Source organism: Megalops cyprinoides, chromosome 17, assembly GCF_013368585.1.
Source record: "Megalops cyprinoides isolate fMegCyp1 chromosome 17, fMegCyp1.pri, whole genome shotgun sequence".
In the NCBI taxonomy this organism is placed as follows: domain Eukaryota; kingdom Metazoa; phylum Chordata; class Actinopteri; order Elopiformes; family Megalopidae; genus Megalops; species Megalops cyprinoides.
Window position 1 is genome coordinate 16,662,136 of NC_050599.1, and position 19,683 is coordinate 16,681,818.

At 46.0% G+C, this 19,683-nt stretch overlaps 1 protein-coding gene across 1 annotated transcript in view; it reads right to left on the bottom strand.

Moving 5' to 3' along the window:
* The window catches only part of man1a1 (mannosidase, alpha, class 1A, member 1), a 117,222-nt gene extending 98,454 nt beyond the window's left edge, over nt 1-18,768 (bottom strand). The window contains exon 1 of the mRNA XM_036549548.1: nt 18,009-18,768. Within this exon, the coding sequence (XP_036405441.1) occupies nt 18,009-18,515 (507 nt within the window). The 5' untranslated portion in view covers nt 18,516-18,768. The remainder of the gene's footprint in view (nt 1-18,008) is intronic.
* Between the last annotated feature and the right edge of the window lie 915 nt (nt 18,769-19,683).

Here is a 19,683-nt window from a genome sequence, read left to right on the forward strand (position 1 = left end):
CACACATACACACACACACACACCAATATCAACCCCGTCAATATCAAAGAAGTTAAGAACACGCGGCTACTGCTTCAGCCAATTTTTTTTTTCCCATCCTAAGCCATAAAAGCACAGATCAGCTCATTACAGAATCAAGGGAGGAGGGAGGGAAATAAATTATTAACTGCAGTCTTATTCCTCCCGAGTTTATTTTTCCAGAAAGCCCTTCCGTTTGATGCCTCAGCAAATGGCTGCGAGCCGATTCAGCACGGAGAGGAGGAGGAGGAGGAGGAGGAACGAAGGCTTCTCCGAGCCAAGTCCGCCCGGGCGAGAGGCCGCCAAGGAGCCACTGATGTGTCACAACAGGTAAGCATGAAGGACACAGCCACACATTACATTAATGGCATTTAGCACAAGCTCTTATCCAGAGCAACTTACATTGGTTACAGTTTTTCACAATGTCAACCATATATACAGTTGGATATTCACTTGCAATTGTGGGTTAAGTAACTTGCCCAAGGGTACAGCAGCAGTGCCCCAGCGGGGAATCGAACCAGCAACCTTTTAGTCAGAAGACCTGCTCCTTAACCACTATGTTACGCTGCCGCCCCACACAAGAGCTCACAGCCACCCCCGGGTTCCGCAAACAAGCAAAGTTTAGAGACAGCCACCAGAACAAAGTCCAAAAGCAGTCATGCCCCCACCTCCCCCAGCCTGGCCTCGTCCCATTCCAAGCTCCGCTTCATTACCGTGATCTTCTCTGCCACTTACGGGCTCGCACCTGCCGATGTAATCTCATTACCTGAGCGACGAGACGCCGGATACCAACACACTTCCCGGAGTGCCAGACTGCAGCGTTAGACAATATTCCACCCTACATTTTAGCTTTGATGAGGCAGAAAATTAGAAGATTGTACAGTGATGGAGAAGTAATTGTGAAACATAAATATTATTAATCAGCTTCTTTTCTGAGCCAATTAAATGCTTGGAAATTTCTGTGGGGATGGTATACTGTAATTAGCAGAGGAATCTCCAGTCCTTCTACTGTGTACTTGGAAAGAAATCTGAGGCGCACTTTCGAGAATTCATCCGGGCCCTATCGTGTTACATAAAAGTAACACACGTCTTAAAAAAGAGATTTGATGAAGCAAAATTCTAATAACTTAAGATCTCCATTCAATCGTGTCGAGCAAATCAATCGTGATCGCAATTCAAATGTGTCGAGCAGGGAGAAAACACACACACCTAGACTACGGCATGAAAACACAGGTCACAGACTGCTGACTGCTGAGTCACAGAGCACACAAACATGGAGTCACAGACTGCTACCAGGCAAAGTCACAGAGCACAATAACACTAACTCAGAGCTGGAGTAAAGGGCTCACCCAGGCACACACAAGACCAGCCAAGGCTGCTGAATGCAGTGAAAACACACTGGACACATGAATAGGCCACTGGTACCTCTTAAACTACTGAATGCAACAAAACAGGAATGCTGGGTGGGGCTAGGGGTTATGCCTCTCTAATCACTGCACTGACAAACTGATCATGAATGCCTCTGTTTACCTGCTTCTACATTTTTGCCATTGAACAGGGATGTACTTTTCTCCAGGCAAAGGCATAATCAATAACTACTGTCGACACCGTGGAAGAACAACAAACAACAAACTCTGGGTTCAATAACAAAAAATAGTGTCTGCGTTTGACAGATGAAATATTTATTTCTATCGTGGGCATGCAGAGAGCCAGAGCCAGATATATCAGCACTAACAGCCTTCCTTTCAGAACGCTGCTTTCAGAGTGGAATTAGCGGGGACAGGAAAAGGAAGCCCGTCCACTCTGGTAAGATGATTACCACCTTAAAAATTCACTTAAGACTCGTCCCTGGCCTTTAATGCGGATTGACGAGCCTCTTAATTTAATGAGGCTGCGAGCGGCTCGTCACTCTGGCCGGGGGCGTGTGGCGGAGGGCAGGGGAGAGGGGACCCGCTCTCATTTTACGCTCTCTTTCTCTCGCTCTCTCCGAGTCCTTCAGTTCTTTTGCCTTTTAATCAGGAAATGTGTCGCAGCTGACCGCACGCTGAAGTGGAGGGCTGAGGCCGAGGCTAAAGCTGAGGGAGAGGCTAAAGCTGAGGGGGAAGCTGAAGCAGAGGAGGAGACTGAAGTTGGAGAAGCTAAAGCTGAGAAGGATGCCAAAGCCGAGGAGGAGGCTGAAGCTAATGAAGCTGAAGGTGAGGAGGAGGCCAAAGCCGAGGAGGAGGCTAAAGCTGAGGAGGAGGCTGAAACAGAAGAGGAGACTGAAGCTGAAGAAGCTGAAGCTGAGAAGGAGGCCAAAGCCGAGGAGGAGGCTGAAGCTAATGAAGCTGAAGGTGAGGAGGAGGCCAAAGCCGAGGAGGAGGCCGAAGCAGAAGGGGAGGCTGAGGCCTGATGACACCGCTCCATCTCCCCCTCTCCCTGTGAGGTCCTGGTGCTGAGGCGGCGTCATTAGGCCCCACGCGGGGAGGTGGCGAGACGCTTATCCTTCAGCAGGCAGCTGATTGCAGATCATTGACGGCGGTGCAAAGGTCTGCCGGTTAATGACCCTGTTTGCCGCCGGCTCCCTGCGGAGTAATGTGTAACTGGAGAGAGGCATGTGCACGCGTGTGGGTACAGAGGTCTCCGGGGACTGACAAATTACAGAGCAAACAAGCTCCTGCAAACAAATACTGAACACCCCCCCCCCACCCCCCCACCCCCCAGCTCACAAGGAGTCTCTGGCAGCACCTGCAGTGCCATGCCCCTCAGACAGGTGCCATGGGGGTGGGGGGTGGGGGGGGCAGCTGGCAACAGAGTGCTGCGCTGGCACCGGGATGTAGGAGGGGGGGATTACAGGGACAGGGTGAGGCGGGTGGAGGAGTAGGGTGAGAATGGTGCACTGGCACCTGGGGCGGGAGGGATGTCAGGCCTCAGACATCTGCCGTTAAGCTTGACGGGTGCATTCTGCGCGGATACTCAGCTTGAAATTTGAGGCAGATTCGGTTTTGGGATGTTTGACTGGGCTGGCGCTCGGACAGGAGGGCTGCTGCCAGCAGCCAGTGGGGTTGATTCAGCGGCCCGGCAGTATATATGAGCAGAGGAAGGCCTGTGGCACCTCATTATTCTGGGAGAACACAGACAGGGGGAAATGAATGCCTTTTGAATGGCACTGTTCTCCCCTGTTCTGGAGGACGAGGGGAGACGACAAACTGTTTTCAGGACTGCTCCACTGCACCCCACTACACACAGCACCGCCCTGAACTGCGTCTCTGACCTTCATATCACACCACCACCATGCAGCACTGCGTTAAGCTGCTGACCATGAGTACATCTCTGCTACGCAGTGCTGTGTTAAACTGCATCTCTGACCACAAGAGCACATCTCCACCACGCACCACCGCATTAAACTGCTGACCATCAGAGCACAGCTCTGCTACACAGCACTGTATTAAACTGCTGACCTTCAAAACACATCTCTGCTACGGAACACTGTGCTAAACCTCTGCCCTTTAACCTGCAGTGGACAGCTGTAGGTTTAAATCTAAAATAAGGAGCTTTGAACTCCACGGCCGACAGACACCAGGCAAAGTTATTACACAAAGCAAGCGAATGCATTTCACTCCTCAGTGACGTTCTGGAGTACCGCAGGCAACAAGACACTTAATTTACGCTGGAAACAACCGGATTCCCTTCTGCTGATTTTTGAGGAAAAAAAAGAGAAAAAAACACCACCCATTTGTCTGTGGGTGGTGAAACGGGCTCGGTAAAGTGAGGCAGCTCCACACACAAGCTGCACTTTTCTGAGGTGGTGACCTGGAGTGCTGCAGACACAGCTCATCCAGCACAGACCGAGGCGCTCCAAAACTACTGCTATTTCAAAGAAACATCAAAGAGCTCCTCTGTTTTTCTTCAGATAAAACATCACTTAAGACTTCTAACGGAGAGAAATAACAGGGACGGACTACAAAACAGAATAAGGATCTGTAACAGAGGCGAACGAAACACACAGAAATAAGAAAATAAGTAGTCCGTTTCCAGCACGGCACACACTTCAAACCATTAATGCCTTGAGGGTAATGTGAACTCTGAAGAAATCCCGATATGGTCCTGAGCACCTTTTAAATACGGCGAGTAGAAGGACTGGATGTGTCTAAATGCATTGTTAGCGCTTCCATAAAGGCACAGGGACGGGAGTGAATGTGGTGGCCCTGTGCTGTGCCACCTCAGGGATGTGGAGAGGCCTCGGGCCTCTTTACATGGGGCGCCTTCGTCAGGAAATCAATGAGTCTTTTCACTGCGATCAGACACTGCAGTTAAGACTCCGGGCATAAGGGCACATTCACCACGATATGAAAAGATATTAAGAGCTGGGTTGGGTTGCGTTTCCTCACCTCGGCTCGGCCTTAGAGCGAGACAGGATCAGATCTTTCCTGTTCGCCCAACCAATTGGAAATAAAAGCACACGGCCAACTGGAGACTTTGTGGAATGTACTGGAACGCCTGAAGGATGGTAAGGTGCTGTTTACCTGCTGAGATGAACAGGTGGGCTGACATGGGCCATAGGTGCACTCCTCACAAACTCACAGAACATTACTTTTAGCACAACACAGTAGACTAACACATGAGAATCATTATATATTACATTACATTCATTTAGCAGATGCTCTTATCCAGAGCGACTTCCAGCATAATTGAGTGTATCCATTGAAGCTGAATGAGCAACAGTGTCAGACCAGGCTAACAACAATCCCAGACCAGTGAGTGTGAGCAGAACACTATTTAAGCCCTACCACAAGTTAACCTGTGCAATCTGACTAGACAAGAGAAGCCTCTAAGTATAATACCATACATCAGTCACTAGATCACAGAACCTAATACAGATCGCAATACTACACATACAATCATGTAGAATCACCACACAATAAAACCAAGGAGCACCACATACAAGACTAAGGCAAAATGTTTGCTTTCCTCTGTCCTGTTAATGAACCATGGCTATGAGAAAGGCAACAGACAGTGTCCTACTGAATTTAAGACTCTTCTGCAGTTTCACAGAAGAAATTTGTATCACACAGCCCAGCATTGCAGATACAGCTAGCTATCTGACCAGGGTCACAGAAAGGGTCACTCTGCTGATGGGCGCTCTTTTTATAAATGCAGAGAGACATTGCACAAATCCCCTTTGAAGCTCCACTGGCTTCACTCAGCAGCTGAATGTGAACAATGTGGCCTACCACACGATCAAGCTCCGATACGACTTATGATATATGGAGATGTATGGAGATCTATGGACCGGTGAAGCAAACCGTCGACGGGCCAAGAGCCGATCATCTTTTCCATCTGCGGACAATGGGCCCGTTCATCTGAAAATGCTGGTCGCAATTACGCGCTCTTGCCCAGATAGCCGGTTGCCACCGCAGATGGCTGAGCGAATCACAGACGTGGTGGACTTGTATTCTCTTCAAGGCTAGAGGAACACTGATGCCCGCGATATCTGTCCATGAGGCCACCATGGGGAGACCGCAGGGTGCTCACCTCCTGTGTCTGCTTCATTTTGTTTGGCTTCTGTGGGACAGGAGTAACTGCATCCCGGAGGGGCATGTGAAGTGGATGTGAGGTTTCAAGCAAGTCATTTATCAAAAGATGTTTCTTGACCGCTGCTATCTGGCATCACAGTTGGTGGGGCCGCAGTGTAGCATAGTTGTTAGGAGCAGGGTTCACAACCAAAAGGTTGCTGGCTCAATTCCCCGCTGGGGCACTGCTGCTGTACCCTTGGGCAAGGTACTTAGCCCAGAACTGCTTCAGTGACTATGCAGCTGTATAAATGGATAGAATGTGAAAGCTGTAGCACATGTAAGCTGCTCTGAATAAGAGCGTCTCCTAATGGCAATAACGTAATATAATGTAATGTGCCTGCAGGAACACAGAAGTTCTGCAACACATCCTCTTCTCTGGGGACGCCCTGTGCCCTGCGCTCTCTGTTTGAGTAACAGTGTTGTTTTAGTGGAGGCTGGGAAGTGCAGCTTTCGTTTTACTAGTCTACAGTGCCTCTGTCGTTCAAGGAGTTTCAAGGTAGATGCTGAGCGCTTGTTAACAAACGCCATGGTAGGTTACCTGGCTTCTAAGACTACTGGATACTTCTCCCCTTCATGGCAGGTTAATTCCCCTCAGTACACGATGCAAAATGAAAGGGCTGAGATGCTCCATTTACAGAGAGCTGGGGCTTCTTCCCTGAGCCCACCTTTAACACTGATACAGCGACACAGACATCTGCAAACTGTATGTCACTGTCACTCTGAACTGCACCACGCTGCACAAATGTCATTATTTACTCAGACGAGCGAGAAGAACAAGAATTCAGCACGCAGGAAACCCATGTCACTCCGTTGCACCAGAAAAGTTTATGGGTTTAAATGAATGGGGTGGAGTATGTTTTTAATTACCATGCGCTGAGACATTACTCAACAGACAGAATTTTCCCATAGGAAATAAATCATAAAAAGAGGAAAAAAAAAATCAATAGAGTACTGACTGCTGACAGGGAAAAAGATAAATACTGTAAAACTGAACAGAATCAATAAATACCTACAATTCAGTCAACCACATGAAGGCTTAATAAAAAAGCCACAAGGGTGTTCTTATCAGCATGTCCAAGACAACAATAGGGGCAATGACCGGGAAAAAAATAAACAGATAAAATAACGGCAAAAATAGTACAGGAGTGATATTACAGATCTGAGCCTAGCGCTTATTAAATGACCAAGAATATCTCCACTTCTAGCGAGCTGTGCTCAAGCAAGTTAACTCTCAGCGACTACGGAAGACAGCACCGCTAATTGGACTGTAAATAAGCTTCCCCGAGAGGCGATCAGGTAAAAATCATTTCAGAATGAAGACCTGAATGTTCTTTTGTGAAACCTACACGTGTACCGTTATCGGCTTGCCCTTTCCCTTCATTACCGGGAGCACGCGGCTGACCCCGCCGGTTGACACAAGGCAAACTAATGAAGACCTTGCGAAAGACGGATCGATTTCGCTTTGACGCTTCCCAATAAGGACACGCTTATGTCAACCATCACTCCTTTAGCTCGGAGGTCTGAAGGCTGGCTCACAGAGACGGAGGAAAGCACCAGCTTTCAGGGCTCAGAAAATAAGACACAAATGACTGAGTGCAGAAAGAACGGCACAATTTCTACACGAGAGGATTCAAAATGTTAAATGAACAGGGCCAGATGTTCTTTTCTTTTTATTTAACCGAACATTCCAGTTAAGATTAAAATACATTTTTTCCCCAAGAGTAGTCCAAAACACTAGGAATACTAGTGTACACACAATTAACATGATCTATGACCCCCTGAGCGCTTCTAGTGTCATTCTGTATCAGTGAACCTGAACTGTAGCTGCACTTGGTCAAGGCACTGAGACACAAGGAAACACAAAAGTGATGGATGTGATTTGTAAAACCATTTAGCGCTAGCTTAACCCAGCACTGTAAACAGACTCCTCAGTCAGGTGAAACATACAGCCTTGCCAGTGATCCTTCTCTTCTCTACACTGTATACACTGGTCTTCATGTTTCTGACACAATCAGAAATATCCTTTCCAATAACAATTAAATGTTGAAACTAATACTAATACTACTGCCACTACTACTACTACTACTACTACTACTACTACTAATAATAATAATAACAACAACAATAATAATATTGGTATGAATTAGCGAATGGTATGATGGAGATGTGAACAGGACAGTGTGAGAAGGAGATGCATCTCAGCTTCCAGTCTTCATTCTGCTGTTTGGAGCACAACTCACTAATAGTGCATTCCAGCCTCATTGCTATTGGCTGGCAGCCTCATCGTGATTGGCTGACAGCCTCACCCCTATTGGCTGACAGACTCAATGCTACTGGCTGACAGCCTCTCTACTACTCACACATGCAAGGCTAGGGTATCACACATAACAAATAACTGAAATAAACATTTTCTATGTCTTTCTTTCTCCTCTTGTCAGTTGTACCCATTATTATGCTAGATTTATTTTCATTTTCATCAGATCATCGAGGTATTCTTTTATGCGTAAAATATGTAATTCATACCAATTCTAAATCAGAATTTTTTTATAGGTAATGAAAAATAAATAAAATGATGTAAACACACAAACACCATACATATGAAATACCCACCAACCTATTTTTTCCAAATGAACTGGAACCACCTGTAATATTTTATATGTGCCGTTAGTAATTTATATGGATGTTATATATTATTGTAATTTATAATAATTTCTATTGTTTTTGATTAATACACTAATGTAGGGTTTACAAGTTAACTCTTCCTGCCCATTATTCTGAATTACACATGGAGGGGGGAGGGGGCAAATATTATTAGCAAAACTAATGTGCATGCACCATTGTCATTAATGCGCAGTAACACACTCCTTTATTACAAATGTCAGTAACACACGCTGATGTCACTAAGGGCCAGTAATCTGGATGGTGGGGACACTAACAGCTGGGGACCCCTCTTTCACCCACAGAGCTGGCAGATCTCTTTGCCCAGTTGGACAAGTGTCTGACTACTCTCAACCAACTGAGGAAACTCTAGACCTAACAGTGTCTGGCTGCTCTGAACCAACAGAGGAAACTCTACATCTAACAGACAAACCAAGACCTTAAACGTGTTTTTCCTTAACCTGCAGGTATCTGGAGTCAACTGCTTGCCTGGAGTCAGGTGATCTGCTACACCCAGGACTAAGCCAGTGAAGTACATCTGTGAACCTCCTCCACACTTTAAGCACAAGCATAAATCATTGGCATTGCTTTTTCTTCTTCGGATGGAGGCAAACTCTGCCCACGAGACTGTAGATAAAATTAGTCAAGTCCAGCCCAGAGAGGTAAACCTGTTAGCAGCCATTAAATCTTCCGCCGTTCGATTGGGCTTCTTCTCCGGCACTATGCGTTTCACTCCGGGGCTTAGCGGATGACCGCTTAATGGCAGCACACTTGCTTTCACGTCGAGCTTGTGCTTCCTGACTGTGTTCCCACTGTTGTGCCCCCCCCCCCCCCCCCCCAGGTTGATTAATGTACCATGTCAGATGGTCACATGACTCTGGCCCCCCAAGCCCAAAGGGATTTGGAGCAGACCTTTCTGACACTCTGCTGAGCTTCTTAAGAGAAGAATACAGCCTGCCTGCCCTCTGGGCGCGGAGGAGCCACCATGCCCCCGATCCTCAGCTACACACACTGTTTCATCTGCAATCCGACTGTTGCTGTAAGAGTCGTCTCCTGCAAACACATCAATTGCAGTCTGCAATTCAGGCAATAGAACTGTAGGTTTATGTATTATTAGGACTGCGTTTGTAACAGTATGCTTGTGTGTCTGTGTGTGTGTGTGTGTGTGTGTGTGTGTATGTGAGAGAGTGTGTGTCAGTAAGAGTGAGTGTCAGTGTGTGTTGTGCACGTACCTGATTGCAGCCATCTTCATCCCAAGTCATTTAAGTGCTGCTAAAACTGCATTCCTCCCACACACCAGGGCAAAAATAAAATATGTTTTTTGATCACGCAATGTGAAAAGGGAGGTCAGCGCATTGTGGCATGTTTGAAATGCAAATGTCGCTCCTCTCCGCCGCGGAGATAACCGGACGCTGCAGAACAGCCGCTGACCTCCCGCTCACGGATGGCCATTACGGCTCCGCGGCGGCCCTCCGGGGGGCCTGGGTCACCCGGCCCGCCAGTGAATAAAGGCAGGGCTTTGTCCAAGCCGCTTCGACTTCGACACGCGAGAGCGAGATTGTCTCAGGTCAGGGAGCAGAGACGGAGAGCTTTTACTGATAACGGCGCCGTTTGAAGGCTGGACGGGACGGGCGATAAGGGCGAGCTCGCCTCTGCCCTCGCTCTCCGCCGCTCTCACTGCCTCCCATGTCTTATTTACGAGCAGAAAAATAAGAGCACGCCCGCTGAATTATTTAGGGTGCACGCCGTTCCCCTCTCCCGGTAAATGAACACCGTGAAAGGATGGAGTTTCGCGAGGCTGCCAAAACCCAAAACTGACTGAGGCCAAATAAGAGAGAGAAAAACAAAAGAATATCACTGAACGCAATACAGAATCACATGGAGGGAGAGAATGGCTTGCTCATTCCATTCGATTTAGCCTTTTACTGCCTATGTGTCAATAAACCTGCGGTGCCTGAACTGACGTACAACCAGCAATCCTTGTTTGGACAAACAAATGGCCTGTCTGACAAAAACTGCTGTCACATAAAAGCTAAAACCTACACGCGACTCTCGTGCCTCACGACTGCTGGAGTGCAGAGCCTGGGCCCTGTGCGGGAGATTACAGTTAATTAGAGCTCGGCTGTGAAATGACAATCACCTCGTCACATTTCACTTCAGCCATCACAAACACAAAGGCATTTCACCTTCTGAAACAGGCCTAAGAGCCGCTAGATTCATTAGCGCCGAAGTTCATTACCTAAATGGCAGGTTATTAAAGAGACCCGTCATCTCATCCTTCGGACTGTAGTGTGAATTAACAATATTGGTAGCCTATATGACAAATCTGGGGTAATGTCAGCTAAGAGTCTTCCTCTGAGTTACCAGGAGCATTCTAAAACTGACACATCAAATGATTTCTTCCCTCTTCGCAATTATTTATGGTGTTCCATGTCCCCTGACGTTGCTAAATTTCACAATTAGGCCGCACACAGTATTAAAAGAATAAGCATCTTTTCTGGGTGTTGGGCAGGAGGTGGGAACGCACACGTATCGCAGAGATGGAGGAATGCTGACTCACAGAAGAAGCACTGTTCCCCTGCGGTCAGGGAGGGCGGTTTCTCCGAGCGGTTTCTCCGAGCCCGGCCAGTCATGTGCGCATTTCTCCCCCCCCCCCCCCCCCCCGGGGGTCTCACAATGTAGCGCAAGCCCCTGGTGTAACCGTCATAACTTCTGCTGCTGCAGGAGATTTCTCCCGCCTGGTGCGGCGGCCGGTTCGAAAGGCAGGGCGCAAAGAAAGCTCGGCTGTTAAAATGATTGTGAGGCGCAGACCGAGGGAGAACCGTTGCTTTCCTCCAGCCCAGGAACACAGTGCAATCCCTTTCCACGCACGCAGCCTTTCCAGCCACGCACTTGGGAACACTTGAGACGTAAAAGCTGAAGGCGCACTCCATCATAGCGGAACCCGTACAGCTGAAAAGATGTCTGCCTGTGTTGGACACAGGCAGACATCTGACCGTAACGACAGTCCCGACTGCAGATGCAGCCGATTTGAAACCATTCTCTGAAGCAAATAAAGCTATAAATACAGTGGGTAATGCATTGTTGAGGTTTACATACAGGGGAAGTCTGTTCAAAATCTAATTTTGCTCCGTTTTTGGGCGTTATCAGGTTCTTATTCGGACAATTGAGCATTCTGAACGAGATCCTGTAAGCCTGGCGCCCGACCCTCCTCCTACAGTTGATGACACGAGCCGGCCCTTAACCAGCCAGAGCTTTTCATTAGAGTGCCTTTGTGTTTCTGTGCTTTTATTCAACAGCTGAGTAGAGCAGCTTGAATCAGACTAATAAAACTCACGAAGACTGAAGTGGAAAGCCTACAAGGCGCTTTATGCTAAATGGCTGCATCAAGCAACTAGAAAATCTAATCTCCAGTCCAATATACCAGTCCAGAATGACTTGAACATTCAACAGACAAGATCACATAATGTTTTATCTATAATTTACAAACTCAAAAAGGATTCAAATTCAAAAAGCTCGACTGCCTTCCATGCCCTGTTTCAAGGACCGCCCCACCTAATGACAATTATTACCACTTTAAAACACTTTAAAACACATTTTTAAAATTTAAAAAATGCACAGTCTACACTGCTGTGAGCATGTCACAGGGTCACAGGCCAAAGGACATAGCTGTCTCTTTTTTGGGGGAGCGGTATGAAAATGAGGGACCTTCCCAACGGGCTGAGAAGCCAGTGAACCATCTTCATTTGACTGTTATTATTACAGTGAAAATTCCACTGCTACTTCGGCCAAATGTACTGCCAAGCGAACCATCTGCCTGTAAAGACAGCCCCACCAAAATACTTATCACCCAGCTCACCACATTCACATTAAGGCGGGGTACGCCATGAAGTGAAAGCGAAAGCTCAGGCCTGCTCTTCCAAGAGTGGAGGGAAAATAGAACTAAACAAAGAAATCAATAATAACTGCTAACTGGACTCAAATTTTTGCTTCACCTTGAGTCATGTAAGTAAAAAGTGCAATCACGACCTGTGCGTGACATCACGGTATTGTACTTCTGGGAAAATATGAAAGCAAAAATTCAAGTCTTTTTTTTTTTCTTCTACTTGCCTGGCACAGCGCAGAAGTACCCATCTGTCATGTCAGGCCATCAAAGTAACACATTGAGGCCTTCTATTCCAACTCCCTCTGGTCTCTCAGCAATTATCAAAACAGTTAATGCGCAAAATGATTCCTTCTCTTGTCTTTCATTTCTAACGAAAACTACAGTGCCAGTAATGGCACAGACAATTGCATTTGTTAAATAATCCCTTTTGAAGAATCAGTGTTATCAAACGGTACACAGTTCACAGCTGGGTCCCTTGCCCGCAATGTTATAGCCACAGAGAACTCAGTAGCCCAGCACTGACACAGTGGTTAAAGAGGTGGGCTTGCCGGTTTGATTCCCTGGTGGGTCACTGCTGCTGTACCCTTGCACTAGGTGCTGAACCCTCACTGCCTCAGTAAATATCCAGCTGGATAAGTAAGTAACATGTACATACGAGTTGTTCTGGAGAAAGGTACCTGCTGCTAACCAAATAATGTACTATAATATCAGGGCACACAGAGGTCTAGCACATTACTGTGGCAAGGGGTGAAGAAACCTTAAACCTCAACCTCTGGGTTATTTCTTGTGTATACCAGACTACAGCATTTGCATCACAGTACACTGGAAGTGTCTGGGGGGGGTGGGTGGGGTGGCAGTTGTAGGTGAAATAAGAGAGATAAGAGCTTGTGGCTGAAACGGGGAGAAAAAGATTGAAACGCTCCAAGAAGCAGCTCACTGTCCCACAACAGAAAATTTGAATACTGGCTTACAACCTGAAACCACAAGATGAGCTCCTGCTGTCAGTTTACCAGAGGTAGGTTCAACTGAATTTACGAAACACAAGACAGGACTGCAAGCAGTGGGACAGACAGAGCGATCAGACAACGAGGCCAGAATCCAGTCTGACTACGGCCAAACGCTAATGCCTGCTTCACGCATCCGCTCTGGAAGAACCCGGGGACTCCATTCACAGCGTATCAGAGGGAGAAGGCAGGGTGGGAGGACTCGGGCCTGGCTTCGGGTGGTGGCTTGATTGACACTTTCACACTGCCGATTCCGCTAATATGATTAGCCCCGATGACGCAGTCCGAGGAGAGTAATCCCGGCTTTAAAATGTAGGCTGCACAATCACGCTACTCTAAACCGGAGTTCCACCACTGCCGCGGCCGCTGCTGTACTGCGGTAAGTGCCGTCTTCAGCGCCTGCTTCTCAACCGCACACCCGCACCGATTTGCACCCCTCACCTCTGGTGGACAGCTTTGTTTCAGTATCTAACAGGATACTGCCAGGGACACAACTAAGGTGCATGTGGGGTAAAAAAAAAAAAAAAACACAAATACTGCCACCTGTTCCCTCGTGTTCACTATTGAGCAGTAGAATGTGCAGAAAAAAATCAGAGGGGGGAAAAAAAAGATCGAAAGCAGCCCACTGGGCCGTGACACAAAATTTGAATGCTGGCTTTGTACACCACAGGCCCAAAATAGGCTCCTGCTGTTGGTCAGTATCAGTGCATTTGTGGCATCTTTGACCAAACATTCGCAAAGACAGTAGTGAAGCAGATCCCACAGCTTTATCAGTGGAGACTTCAGACGATCAACTGGGAAAACTCCTCGATCCCAGCACAGCACCTGAAATACCACCTGGAAACGTAACTCTCCAATTTGGGTCACAGTCAAGGACAATATCTGCAGTTTCAACCCTACCTTCTTGAAAAGGACAAAAGCTGACAGCTTGTGATGGTCAAAGAGACGAAGCCAAGTCAACTGTATAAAAAAAAACACACACACGCAAAACAAATCCTAAAATACAGTGCAATTTCTTTACCGAGCAGATTTTCTCTACAAATGTGTTGGTAAATAAAGCTCGGCCGATGCCAGGAAGTGGGGTGTCATTGATTTGTCTCTGCCTTCACAGTTGGCGAACCCGTCATAAGACCTTTACAAGCGGATCGCGTCTAATCCTGTGGTGTGGGTGATACAAGGGGATAGCCGGACAGGGTATTAACCGATTGCCCTTCAAGATACAGAGCGCATACTGATAAAGAGGTCAGCTCCACAGAGCTGCCCCACGCTCATTACCATGTCATCTGCACACAGTGGCCTAGACCATCTTAAGACAGCCTTGCCCTGAGCAAGAGCCACACCTCAGAGATATACATGTAACAATGGCTCCGTCACAAAGGGAATCCACAATTAGGCCACATGTCTATACAGAGGATACACCGTGAGAGACATCACAAAGGAACAAAAAAAGCAGGGAACACCTACATACAAAACATACACTGAGGGTGACATCACAAGGGAATCAAGTGTCAAGCCACACCTCTGCGTAAAACATACACTGAAGGTGACATCACAAAGGATTCAACATTCGGTTTGACCCAGCACAGAGAGAGCGCTGCAGTGGATTATGAAAATGAGAAATTTAATTGCAAATGTGATGCTTAAAGATGGAGGATATTATAATTTGGACACGGCAGAAGATGGCATCCTTCACTTCTGCTGTTTCCCATAATGGGACTTTTTGAGTGGCAGTTGGGGGGGGGGGGGCTTGTGTATAACCTGAAGACCTGAAGACAGATCCAAATGCATACAAACACTCACATGCTCTATATCAAACAGAAAAAGAACCACCACCCACTAGTTAGAAACTGCAAAAACATACTGTTGAATCACTGGTTTGTATTTGGCACCAAACACTAAGAACAATTGGAGGAAAGGATGGAGAAAGCTCATGGCCAACCAAGTTAAGAGTGCTGGCATCTGCAACAGGCATTCATGGGTGTTACCGAAAAACATATTTTTGAGAATTTGTTCATGCCAAGCACGAGGGTCTTCTTCTATGAGCTGAAGCAAAATTAAAGACAAATAATTTTATGAATCACATCTTCACATGATTAAACTGATCTAAAAAGTACACTGTTGAAGTAATTCTTTCACAATTTCCGTTTGAACAAAAGCAAGTGTGGATCAAGCTATCTGCAGCTTCACTCAAATGCCCAACTATTTGCATGCTGTTTTCAATATAATCTCTCCTCACTTCCACACAGTATCAACATCCCTCACAGATATACTTTTCATCTTCTCTAAGCCCCAACTGTAAGGGATCACTTCTGCATTAACGCACCCTGGAAAGTGCACACCATGAATGAGCCGTTGATTAAAGTCAAAGTGCATGGGAAATTCACTCTGTGACCTCGGATTCACAGCATTTTATTTGGCCACAGGCCTCTTCTTCGTGCCTTACAGACTGCGTATCTTTCCCATTTACCTCAGGGCAGCAGTGTGATCTAGCGGTTGCCGGTTGATTCCCTAATGGAGCTCTGCAGTTGTACCCTTGGGCAAGGTACTTAGCCTGAATTCCCTCAGTAAAATATCCAGCTGTATAAACGGCTAACAATGAAAAACTGTAAGCCACGCAAGTCATTCTAGATAAGAGCATCTGTCAAGAAACTGTAATGTCATATAATGTAATTCACCCCAACTTTATTTAGTCCATGTAGTAAGAATTGCGGTGCTTACAATTCAACTAACCTGGACCGTCAGAGCACACCAAATGGAGGACAATCAAGTGCCTGGGAAATAGATTCACCTTAGAGGTTAGCGCAATACGGCACTGCTGCAGTAGCTTAGGCCCAACCCGCAGAAACTCTGAGACAGCTCTGCGCCCATAAACACAAAACATTTTGATTGACTCCTGCTAAGAAATCTGCAGTCGCTGCATTTCTAACCCCCCCCCACCCAAGTCACCTCATTCTTCTCGAATAATTTCATCCCAAGCAAGTCCTGTATCAGTCAGCAAAAGAGTTGTTAAAGGGCTGCTACTTGACAGGAAGGAGTCCCGGCAGACCGAGGACAAGGCCTTTTTTTACAGTTCTGATGTAAATGAGACACATGACCCACGATCTCAAGATGCTAGGTGGCAATGCAGACGTGCCAATGCACACTCTTATTGAACAGTCAATCTACGCCGAGCAAAGCATTACAATTTCCCATGTACATAGCTCTGAGGTCACCCTACCTTTGTGACTGCTGAAAGCACTCATTAATTTATTAATTATGAATTATTGACATAACCCCAAAAAGGTAATCATTTGACTTTTTTGTTCATAAGAACAAGAGCTTTTTAATCCATCTTGAATGTTTGAGCCGATTTGATCAGTGGATCTCCTGGGTTGAGAATGGATCCCGCTGCTCTACTTAGATTTATGATTATGAACACTGTCACCATAAAATAGTCACACCAAATACTGTGAGGGGTATATACTAGTGGTACAAATGTTACACAAAGTCAGAAAGCAACATTAGGATGTCCTTATAGACTTGTAAAATACATTTAAATACCTTATAGGCATTTAAATTACAGGGGGGGGGGGGGGTGCTGTCAAACAAGATTTGGTTTAACTATCAGATTCCTTACCTGTCTTTTTTTTTACTTACAATTCGTTTTGCAACCATTTGTGCTGAAACACAACCATCGCATGCCTGCGTCTATTTCATTATTCAAATGACAATCTTCAAGGTCTCAAGTACTTCTAGAACGACCTCCGACTACCTTGACAGACACAGACTGCATTCTGCACTTCAACGTTTTTAATGCTGCTGCACAGAAATGCAAAACCTTTTCTATTACTGTCAACTACTATTATTTTTTTAATTAGGGATATACGGGTATCTTTCCTCCAAAACCAAGACCCCACGAAGTAGGTGTCAAAGGATATTGAGACAAAAAACACTCAGCTACCATGTTTTAAAACGATTCCTAGTGTGTTTTGAGGTAAATGCTTCAAGATGTGGCCTAAACGTTGAGCTACAGTTATGCTGGCTGTTGAAAACCATATCGGTCAGAGAGCTACTACCCCTTACATACGCATGCATGTAAAATGAAATCCGCAGTTTAAAGGGTGTCGATTAAATTAATCTTCGCACACACTGCTGTGTACAGAGACGTTTTAGCTAAAAGTCACTGGATCTTGAAAGGCGGCAAGGATCAGACCAACGCAGACAAGATGAATCGTTAAGCTCAGCAATTGTATCACATCTTGCGAACATGACAAGCAACTTGTCTGTGAAACAGACAGCCCACTTTAATGCTCAGAAGGGGCTGGAGCAGTCTGCCTTTTATCCAACTGCAATGTGTGACCGACAGTTCGGATCAGTGGTACGACTATTCTTGCTGTCCGATCAGCGGTTCACTCTACGTCACCCATTCCAACAGGACATGGCACAACATGAAACGACCGCTGCTTTTTGTCGCAGACTAAATTCTCACAGTGTGAAATGACTGAATGAAACGAAACAAAATGTATTTTCTGTTGTAAAGTTAATTACTGATTATCAGGCGTGCTATGTAAAACAAATGATCATATTGCTCTGAGCACTGTGGGAAAAGTAAAGGCACCTAGGCAGTTAGTAACACTGGCTAGTTGTTACTGCATAAAGGTACCTACGTTAGCTAGGTAAGGGAGAAAATCGTAGCTATAGCGACAATGTAACTGCCTCTCTATTATCTTCCTATACAGCCAGCAAGCTAGATACATGTAAACAATTCATATAAAAATTCAATCTCTGAACTGCTGCAACTGACAGGAAGACTTTCTAGATTCACACTTTGTGTAACCCCGCGGTGACGAATGGTGCAGGCATAACTGCTGCGGGGGAGACACGCGTGTCAGCCCTGGCGCTACTCACCTCCTTTATTTTTGCCCTTTTCTCCCTGGTTTCCGGATCTGACGGCTCATGCCCTGTTGCTCCCGGTGGACGCAGATAGTCAATAACAGGCAGGCTGTCATCTTTTCCACCTTTCCCGAAACCTTCTCTGGCAACTTTCTCCTTCTCGTTCCTGATATCTTGCTGTATTTCGTCCGCCCGCTTCTGGAGGGTGTCCTTAGCTTCGACCAGAGCCCTTTCGTGGTCTTTGCGAATCTTGGCCAAAATCTTCTCGTCCTTCCCCACCGCGATACTGGAATCGCTGTCCGTACCTGTTCGAGTGTCGGTTTCTACTGAGGACGAGTGGAAGAAAACTCCGCTGAGAAGCTTGGACGAATCCGGCAAGAAGAAGATCGCCCCGAAACAGAGAGTGATAAAAGCGCTGAAAACTAAAAGTAAAATGAATTTCTCCGTTAGTCTGAAGGAGGTCGGACTAGCAGACTTCCTACTTGGGGTTGCCGTGAAAGGCAATAGAGTTGCTACTGGCATTTTTTTCCTTCTCGATCAAAAAAAGGGAAAATGGAATTAAATTCACAAATCAGTTTAAGTCAAGTACAGGTTACCCACTCTCCGGTTAATCTATTAAGCTGTCCATTTACGAGGAATATTGTGGTATTGAAGCACGTATATATTTTTGAAGTTACGATACTGAGTTAACGTTAGCTACGTTAGCGAGCTCGTGTCCCGCTGTTTCAACTACCCATGCTGAAACACATCTGCAAAAAGTCTTCTCTACACGGAGTACAGAACGGAAGGAATGGCAGCAATGTGTTATTGACAGCCTCGCTTGTCCAATCGCTTTGCTTTGTATGTACTGCCAGCCTAATACAATCGTGGGCGTGTTTTCCGGATTTGTAAGGTGAATCTCCCATATGTTTGATGTCTTGTTCGAAGTTTATTGGCTACGGTTTAGGGCTGCTAGAGAAGTCGGGGGGAAAAAAAGCGTTCGCATTCATTATGTAAACTTTTATACGTGATCATTTTTCACGGCTGTTCATGGTTGCTGTTTCGCAATTAGAAAGGCACGCTGGCTGCAATAGCTGGTTACATTAGCTACCGTACTTCTAGGAGTCACTTGCATTAACGTCGCGTTTTAAAGACAAATGTGCTGAAACCAGAGAGAGCTTACCAGTTGGAAGCTCGTGTTAGGCAGGTAACGGTCTGTGAAGAAGTTATTGCCGGACGAATTTATCACGTCAATTCGCTTTTCATGGCACAGAGTGCTTCTTCGTAGAGATGAGGCTTGCAATGTGTTTGTATGTCTTTATGTATGTGTGTATAACTAGCCTACCCCCTTGCAAATGGCAACCAAACCTACAAGAAAAAAGATGCATTTTGAAATCGCGGCATATACCTAAATATGTAACTAATACCGCAAAAGAACTGTCTTAGAAAAGATTGATCGAAACTTCAATTGTGCATGTATGTGCAGAATGATAAAAAAAATATGTATATGCGAGCTTCACAGCTTTTCTTGAGCTCCTGCAAATTCATTGCAATTCTGCAAATTCATATTAATTAATGGTATCTGTTACGTGCCAAGCTGCAGTTACGATTACTGTATATACAGAAATCAGTTTCATTAATGCAGCTGTCAGCTTCGAAACCACATCGTGCCTTTAAATTCACCTTTCAGTACGCAACTAGCCACAATAAT